At 31.7% G+C, this 9,792-nt stretch overlaps 1 protein-coding gene across 4 annotated transcripts in view; it reads right to left on the bottom strand.

Moving 5' to 3' along the window:
* Window positions 1–4,075: 4,075 nt before the first annotated feature.
* The window catches only part of LOC106468600 (AP-5 complex subunit mu-1-like), a 35,832-nt gene continuing 30,115 nt past the window's right edge, over window positions 4,076–9,792 (bottom strand). For all 4 annotated transcript variants that reach the window (XM_013929032.2, XM_022396950.1, XM_022396951.1 and 1 more), the window contains 3 exons: window positions 8,849–8,970; window positions 5,732–5,828; window positions 4,076–4,363 (listed from right to left, as the gene is read on the bottom strand). In XM_013929032.2, coding sequence (XP_013784486.1) covers window positions 4,290–4,363; window positions 5,732–5,828; window positions 8,849–8,970 — 293 coding nt within the window. In that variant the 3' untranslated portion in view covers window positions 4,076–4,289. The remainder of the gene's footprint in view (window positions 4,364–5,731; window positions 5,829–8,848; window positions 8,971–9,792) is intronic.

Genomic DNA, 9,792 nt, shown 5'->3' with positions numbered 1-9,792 from the left:
TCTTCGAAGTTGTTGTTTTTTTTTGTTTTTTTTTTTGTTTCTTGACTTGCCGGTCGAGTATGGCCCGGAGGTTTTCGATGGGGTTCATTTCAGGAGATTGGCTCGGCCAGTGCAACTTCTGGATACCATTTTCTTCCTGCCACTTTTGGGTGTTTCTAGCACTGTGACACGGTGCTCCATCTTCCTGGAACAACGTTGTGTTCTTGTCCACGAAACCCGAGGAATAAAGTGGCAAAAGTCCTTCCTCCAATATTTCGACGTATTTCGCAAAATTTATGTTTCCAACGCACTCCACTAAGCTCGATCTCCCACCAACCCAAAAAAGCTCCCCAAACCATCACGCTGAAACCACCATGCTTCACAGTTGGCTGCAATCTGTTGAGCCAAACTCTTGGTGAGGCATTCTCCAGAACCATATCCTTCCACTGTCCGAAAAATGAGCGAATCTTGATTCGTCTGAGAACAATACGGTCTTCCAAAAGTCCAGAGGCTTGGTCATCATATCACTTGCCCACTTCTTTCGTCTGACTATGTTGGCAGGTCTTAATAAGGGCTTCCGTCTAGCTGCTCTGCAACGATAACCCAATCTGTGGAGAATCCGTTGAACATATTTCGGGCTCATCCCACCAACTTTGGACACTTCTGCACGTCCTGGTCCATCGGAGAGGACAAAAAGGGCTGTCAAGAGGAGCATCGAAATGGATCCCAGATTAACGACCTGCTCAGTTGTTTCCTTGCCGTGTTTTTTGAACTGCACGATGATTCTGTTGACTGTCGAAAGTGGGATTCCCAAATTCTGCGAAATTTGCCGCTGACTTATTCCACCATCTGCTTGACTAACTATTCTTCCTCTAACACAATCTGACAATTCGAGAGAACCTTCAGTTCTAGGCATGTTGTAGCACAAGATAATTAGTGTGCGGACCATTTTCATTTATATAGTGCTCTGTGAACACAAATTAGTTAGCATAAATCAGTTAAATGACGAAAAATTAGGTGTCTATTTACTTGTGACCACTCAGTGTACACCATACTTCTTGTCTGGTGAAAATTATTACCATTACACTGACTTTTAAAAGTGATCTCTTTGATACATTAAGAATTAAATTTCTATATAATAGCCAAGTTACATTGTTTTTGTGTAATAGCAGAGTAATTAAATCTTTCCTGTTTATCAACAGAGTAGTTAAATTGTACTTGTTTATTACCAACGTAGTTAAATTGTACCTGTTTATTACCAGAGTAGTTAAATTGTACCTGTTTATTACCAGAGTAGTTAAATTGTACCTGTTTATTACCAGAGTAGTTAAATTGTACCTGTTTATTATCAGAGTAGTTAAATTGTCCCTGTTTATTACCAGAGTAGTTAAATTGTACCTGTTTATTACCAGAGTAGTTAAATTGTCCCTGTTTATTACCAGAGTAGTTAAATTGTCCCTGTTTATTACCAGAGTAGTTAAATTGTCCCTGTTTATTACCAGAGTAGTTAAATTGTCCCTGTTTATTACCAGAGTAGTTAAATTGTCCCTGTTTATTACCAGAGTAGTTAAATTGTCCCTGTTTATTACCAGAGTAGTTAAATTGTTCCTGTTTATTACCAGAGTAGTTAAATTGTTCCTGTTTATCAACAAAGTAATTAAAATACTTATTTTATATCAACAGAGGAACTATATTATTCATTATTAGAGGAATAACTAAATTATTTCTATTTACTGGTAGTAACTAAACTGTTCCTATATATTTATATAGTGACCAAGTTGTTCTTGTTTACTAGCAGTAAAACGTTTTGTGCAAAATGGCCAACAAAATCCCTTGAAGTTTACATGTATATGTAGGAGGCATTACAGGCATTTAATTTGTTTATAATTACCAGCCACTTATCAGTTAAGATTATATAACCAAATTACATATCCAAGTCATAAAAATAAACGGATATGTCACCTATAGTTCACATGGCATCTCCGGGTCATAAAATATTACTTGAACTGTTTTTAAACAATACAATAATAAAAGTAGTGGAGTGGCATTCCAGTTCATTCCGGCCTCAGTACACAACCTTATTAGTACATTAAACTGTTACACTTTATTAATGCCCAAGTACTATTATAAACAAATATGTCAACTTTTTACTGATACCTTTGAAAGCTGACAATGTATACTATATCATATATCAGTCACATGTCTAGTTTATGAGGAAATGACAAGTTCCCAGTCTTCCTACAAAAAAAACTATTTTTTCACTTTTTCACATGGAGATGGTCTACTTTCAGTTAAGAAAATAATGAATGCCATCCATAAACAATAATAGAACTATTTTTAACAAAACTTAAAGATCTATTGCACAACAGTGAAGCAAGGAAGGAAACGTATTCCTTTAAAAGTCAATTTGTTCATAAACTTCTTTACAAAACTGCTACATCTAAAATCCCACTAATTTTTTTGGGGTTGAAAATTTCTACATTTTCCTTGGGACCAAAGTGACTTGTCAATTTACAATGTCAGTAAAAATTATTACTAACAAACAGTGAACATCTTAGTTGGCAATCAAAAAAGTTCTGATTCTAGATGGCTTTATTTCTCTGCAATTATATCACTTCATTCTCTATCATGCACAGGTCGAGATGGTCAAAAACAATACCTACAAAATATACCATGAACCAATCAGAAATCAATTGGGTTATCACCGTGTTACAATTATCGAATCAAATTTCATATCCATTTTCTTTGCACACGTTTTAAAAAAACAAATCAAATCAGACTATTAGTTCATTTCCTCCATTTGTTTGTGAATTTTATCTTAGACGTCCTACAGAACTTCACACAATAAAGAAACATGCAATCCTTTCTATCTGAGGTTTGTATAAGTAGCTTAAACTGTTTATTGGTTAAAAGTTAAAATTTATTAAAAAGCTGTCCTTTATAATAAGTTAAATTGAATTGAAATTTAACAATTTCCATACTGGCATTTACTTGTTGATTAGTAAAACTGTCAGTAAAATATTTAGTTAAATTCTGTAAAGACCAAACTGAAAATTAAAAAGCTACCTCAAACTTTAGTTTAATGTTTAGTGAGAAACCTACTGAACTGAATAATTAAATTTAAAAATACAGTAACAGCAACTTTTAAAGTAAGCATGTTTTGATTTTAATAATTACAATGTTTTGAAATATAGACTTGAGTCATCATCATGTGAGTTACATTCAAAAAGGCAGTTGAATTCCAAATAATGTTACAACCAAGATATATTCACTTAAAACCAGCTCACATAACTGTACAAACAAATGCATGATACAAAACATACACACTAGTTGGTCCTGAAATAGCATGAGTAATGCTATAAAAGAAAGACTAAGGTCTTCTGTATTAATATTAAGTTGTCTTCTGTATTAATATAAAGTTTCATATTTTTTCTTCTTAAAAGGTACATACTATGAAAGAACTTTGTTATTTGTTCCTTTTTATGCAGATAATAATTGGTGCATATCATGTAAAGAAATTTTAAGTTCCAAAACATTCATAGTATTCCAAATTTTCTAAGCAACGTTCTTGGATGAACAGAAACCAAAACCTAATCACATATGCATTGTCCAAAAACATTATCAACTGCCACCCTGTGAAATGTTAGATAAGCAAGTTGACACTACTGTGTTATAGTTGGTAAATATGTAATCTTGTACTTTTCCAAAGCTCCAAGGAAAGTTATTTTGTAGAAGCAAATGCTACTGTTTCACATCTAATTTTAACTAGACAATTACAATGCTTCTATTGATATAGGGAGTGTGAAATATAAGCAACAGGATTGAGCTTCATTAGAGATTCTATGTAAAATGAATATTGGTGTTTGATTATTTAACATACTTATCCTGAAAAATTGTGTTTAAAAAAATAAAATATATCTAGTATTGTGTTACCCTGTACTCTCTTGCTTTCTCTACTAGAAATTCCATTTACCTTTACGTATGTTCTTTTTTTGTATATTTTAACTATTTAAGGCTTTACTTAAAAACCTATACAAAAGAATTCCATTCACTACATAACATTTTCTCATTCAAAAAGTTTTATTTAGGAGAAAAATTAAGTATTTATATCATGAGGTTTAAATTAGTTAAATATTAATTTGGGTATAAATTACACTAAGGTTTGTTTCCTTAAAAGGCAGATACATATTTAATTTTATTATGATATCATTCTTCCAATGTTGTAAAAAGTCTATTTATTCCATAATATTTTTTCTTGTTGTTCCCAACTTAACTGTGAGGTTTAAATGGCAGAGATGTCTGAAGTAGGGTTATCTCGGAATGGAGAATGGTACATCTCCAAAGCAATTCCAGATTTTGAAGTCAGTGCTGCTTACAAATCTCTCTGAAACAAATAAAAGGTCATTAACATAGCTTTTAAACCAACATTAACTAAACACAAGCCAGGGTTACTTCTGCTTATTAACACAGTTGTTAAACCATCACCAACTAAACACAGATAACATAAGCATTGCTTTCTCTCTTCTAACACAGCTGGTAAACTACCCATCATCACCTAAACACACATAACTAAAAGCCATAGTTCCTTCTTCTTTAGTAACACAGCTGTTAAACCAACACCAACTAAACATAGATAACAAACAAGCGTTATGTTCTCTCTACTAACACAGCTGTTAAAACATCACCAACAAAACACAGATAACATAAACCATGGTTACTTCTTCTTTAGTAACACAGCTGTTAAACCAACACCAACTAAACATAGATAACAAACAAGCGTTATGTTCTCTCTACTAACACAGCTGTTAAACCAACACCAACTAAACATAGATAACAAACAAGCGTTATGTTCTTTCTACTAACACAGCTGTTAAACCAACACCAATTAAACATAGATAACAAACAAGCGTTATGTTCTCTCTACTAACACAGCTGTTAAACCAACACCAACTAAACATAGATAACAAACAAGCGTTATGTTCTTTCTACTAACACAGCTGTTAAAACATCACCAACTAAACACAGATAACATAAACCATGGTTACTTCTTATTTAGTAACACAGCTGTTTAAACATCACCAACTAAACACAGATAACATTAACCATGGTTACTTCTTTTGAGAAATCTAAAAACTTTAGAGAAGAAGAAGTAATAAATTTTTATTATTTTTAAATGTCTCCCAAAATAAGCATAATTTTCAGCCCAGATCAACATCGAACCAAAACTTTGAATAAGCTTAGTGAACTATTACAAAATAAGTTAAAACCATGAAGCAAAATAAATACTTTTAATAAAAAGAATCCTACATGAAGATCCAACATTTTGCTTATTTCTAAAATGATCTGGTGCTTAATACATATATATATTTTTGATCAACTGGTTAATAAGTGAAGTTACCTTAACTAATTTTATGAATTGATTTTTGTAGGATAAAATTTTATCAATTGTATCAAAATACAGAGAATCAGTTAGTGCCCTCTAACCATACTTAATATTTTAAAATATATATTCGGGTGATTAGGTTGGGTGAAAAATACAGTATTCTATAGAAGGCAAATACAATAACAGCAAGATTGAACAAAATTGTAAAACTGAGTAATAAAATAACTTATCAGTGTTTTATGGCAATTGGCATATTTCATGGAGATATTTAGAAACAAATAATCTTACCTTATATTACACAAAATCCCTAAAAGTATTTATATGTAAATATAAAAATCTCAAAAAGCTTAAAACATTAAATTACCTTACCTGAAGATATTTTGGGTTTACATGGTGGGTTTACCTGGATATTTTTTGGATCTATAACACAGCCACTGACAGTGTAGTCTATACATTTAAATATGACCTGAAAAAAAAAATATTATAGCACAACAGTTTATGAACACTGTGAATTTAAACAACAAACCAGTAATGTTACCAACAGCGAGAAATACTTTATATTATAATTTACTAATATGCAACATAAAACATTTGTAGTAACTGTAAATTTATTCTTATATCCAGCTTTAATCAATATAAAGGAAAAGTTATACATTAGGAAGAAGAAAAAAAAGGGACAAACTATATAATGCACACATTTTTACTTTTGTAATAAAATGAACAAAAACAGTTCATTCAAATTTTACATTTTTAAATTAACTTTCAAAGTGGTACTTACCTCTGGAATACTGTAAACCTTTACTTGTTAACTTTGAACTATGCTGTCAACAAAACGTGACTAAATATTTTGAAAGGTAATTTATACATTGTAGCATGTGACACTTAATCATAGTTCTATATTCTCCCACTTCGCTTATTGAACAAGTTTCAGGGGATCTTAATTAGGCTCTGCTTTCCTGCCAGAATTTATATTTTATTGAAAAAAGGTTTGCACCTGAAGAATAACCACAGGTGGTGAGTGGAATCGTGAAGATACAGTAATGTGACGGAGGTAAATTAGCACAAACATATGCAGATTCATCTCCATGCCACCTTATAAGATAGAGATCAAGATGTCAAAAATATTGACAAATTGCAAATATTATATGATGTAACCTGAAATCCATTCTTAAAGTGGTAAGGAAACATCACAATAAACAAGACGTATCAGTTACACAAACCAATTCCTTAATGCGGATGGGGCAAGATCCATGGAATGAGAACAGTCATAAGGTATCAACAGTATGACTAGATATAGGAAACATCAAAAACATTACATGACTATAGAAGGTAATGATGACCAGAAGCAAAACATGATGTTAAAGCCCTAATCAACTCTTACTGGTAAGATTCACCTGAACAGGAAACAAGTCAAATTGAAATACCTGCAAGGTAAAAAAAAATGCATTAAAAATGTATACATATGTATGTATATGGATATTAAATATTAAAAGAAGAAGTACCCTGTAAAACAGCCATGTGGCAATAGAAACAATAGCAGTAAGACCTACAGGTTAGGAAGACATCAAAGTAAATAAGTGATCCTGATAAAATAATCAGGACAACAAGAATAGCTAATAATAGTGCAGAAGCCTTACGATGAGTCACAGTAAAAAACAATGGAAGTTTCAAGAATTAACTGAGTGTCAAAAAATAGAGAAGAAAGAATAGAAGTGGAATATGACATTTTGAAAAATATTTGCAACCTCACTATCAGGAAAAGGTGGGAGTAATAAACAAATCAAGTAAAATTATTTCACATGACGGAAGCACCCTGTGAAATGAAAGTTTTCAGTTAAATACTGAAAACTAGTAGATGGGCATTGAAACAATTCAATAGTAAGTTTCCTAAAAATAATGATGAATAAATACAAAATATGCAGAGAACCCAATCCCTTGGATCATGTCGTATATACAATATGACTGTCTATTGGGCTGTTTACAACCATCTTTTGTCATTCAATGTGTTACTTCAATAAGGAAAATTGCATTGCATTTGTTTTTAAGCAAAAGAGACTGACTACAAAGCATTGTTGGCAAAAATATTTGGGTTTTGATGCAATGGGTGCATCTAGCACAATAGAGTGCTCGGATCCACTAAGTAGCTGTGGTGATTTTTGACTGCTGGATGCTACCATTCCTTGCCATTTTACTGAGTGCAAGAAAAGACTGCTACCAAACTCAGTACTTTTTGAAAGTTGTCATTTCTATAAGAGGTGTCAAAGGGGGAGATATTCAATTCAAATCAATTTATTTGACATGGTACAAAAAATTATACATGTATATAATACTGCCATGGACAAAAAAAAAAAAAATAAACAAACAGCAACAATTATATATATATACACATGTATATTCAAATACATTCCTCTCTCTGTTTTTTTTTTTCATTCTTGCTCCTATCTTAAAAATATTTTTTTCAATCAGATGGTAGAAGAAGTCCCATTTTATTCATGAAGTTCCCTCACAAAAAGAAACATTTTTATTCTTAATAAGTTTTTTCTCAGAATGACTGTTCAACACAAAGAAAAACTGATGGATTAATGTTAATATCGATATGACATTTTAGAAATTGCAAAAAATTAGTAATTTTCCAGTAATGTACTATTGAAAAGCAGCCTCCTGATATACAACTTTTTTTATGATTAACTCTTCAAGAGATATAGATGTTTGGCTATTATATGTACAGCTATATAACAAATATGAAAAAAAAAGAAATGAGGGCAGCCGAGGTGTCATCATGGTAAAGGCTAGCACAGCAGCAAGCAAATGAAGGCAGTTAGGCCTGAGCCAAAAAAACAGACATTCATCAAAAACAAAAAAAATAGCACTTGTTATACAAATGAAACATTTACATGATTGTTATACCAATTAAGAGTATTACTAGCAACAGCAAAAATAAGTTGAACCATCAAAGTTGACTTTGTAGCTACAATTTGCCTGTATGCTACACAACAAACAAGTTATGTAAGTAAGGTCTCAAACCGAGTCACAGAAATTCTGATAGTGGCAGAAATAATTGCACTAGAAGAAACATTGTATCAAAGTAAGCAGCAAAACTGTCAATAAGAATATAGAAATTATGGCAGGAGAGCAGAGCTAAGTAAAATCCTCCAATGTTCATGCAATAAGTCATCCGGAAGGTAGGAGATTGGAGAATTATGGTAAAATAATGCTTGCTCTGTAATGCATAAAGGATATTCGGAAATTTTTAGTCACGTGTCTTGTTGGCAGCATGAGCTCAAACTTAACAAAGATAGGCTATCATCATTTCAGAGGTAAGTCTACTTGATTTAAAGGTATGTATTAGTATCTGCTAGGAGCAAACGTAACTGAATTCAACAGTTAAAGTTAATGAATCTAAATTCCAAACCAAAAAATTAACATTAGGCAATATGCATTTAGTGCTTACATCGCAATTCAAATGTGAATCTTGTACATCATTACCTGAGCATATGTATTGTTCCCTTTTATAAAACTCTCATCATGAGACTTTGGACACGGTGTATGCTCAAAATAAATTTTTCCTGTTAAAGATGCCTCCAAGGTTTTTGATGGAAATTTACTGCCTATATCATAAAAATTATTGCATTATTTTATGTATTTTTCCTGATGAAATAAAAAAACTTTGTTCACATCTATACTGTCTTGCTCACTAGTCTTTAAGAAAGCACCTACAAACTAATGGCAATATTTGTTTCACCTAAAGTTATTCACTTCTAAGTATATTATGAAATCATTAGTTATATGTAACATACATAAACATATTTATCTTTAATATATTAATGTTTATATATATTCCATATGCAGTGGCGTGCAGAGGTTCTGTGATGCCCAGGGCCTTGTACCTAAGACCTTGGGGAAGGGCAGAAAGGGTTCTGCTATTCGATTCGACTCTTTGCGTTGGATGCCCGGGGGCCCCGGCACCTCTGCCCCCCCCCCCCCCTGCAAGCTACTGTCCATAGGTGTCAAACTATTCAATACAGATGCAGTTGTAACATATATATCAACTTTATTCTGAATGATCTACTCATTCTGCTTAACAATATCCAACATTTCTCCATATTATTTGTTTTATAATTTATATATTTGAAATACATTCTACAGTATGAACAACCTTTTTTTTAACTTCAGAACATTCTGTATAATAAATTATTTTTCTCCTTTCAAAAATCTAGCATTTTAAACATAAATAGTTTTGAAAATTAAAAATATTTGCTGTATTTTAAAAGTATTTTCCCAAATAATTAATCTATTTCTGATAATTATGAAAATGCAACAAATATTTTACACAAAATTTCAGTTGAAGTGACAAAAATATCAGAAAAAAAAAGATATATATATATATATATATATATTATGTTAGTGAAATGAGCTGAGTAAAATTTTTA

The sequence above is a fragment of the Limulus polyphemus genome, unplaced genomic scaffold (assembly GCF_000517525.1).
Source record: "Limulus polyphemus unplaced genomic scaffold, Limulus_polyphemus-2.1.2 Scaffold3072, whole genome shotgun sequence".
In the NCBI taxonomy this organism is placed as follows: Eukaryota; Metazoa; Arthropoda; class Merostomata; order Xiphosura; family Limulidae; genus Limulus; species Limulus polyphemus.
Note: the sequence above shows the minus strand (reverse complement) of the source record. Positions and strands in the feature narration are given on the sequence as shown.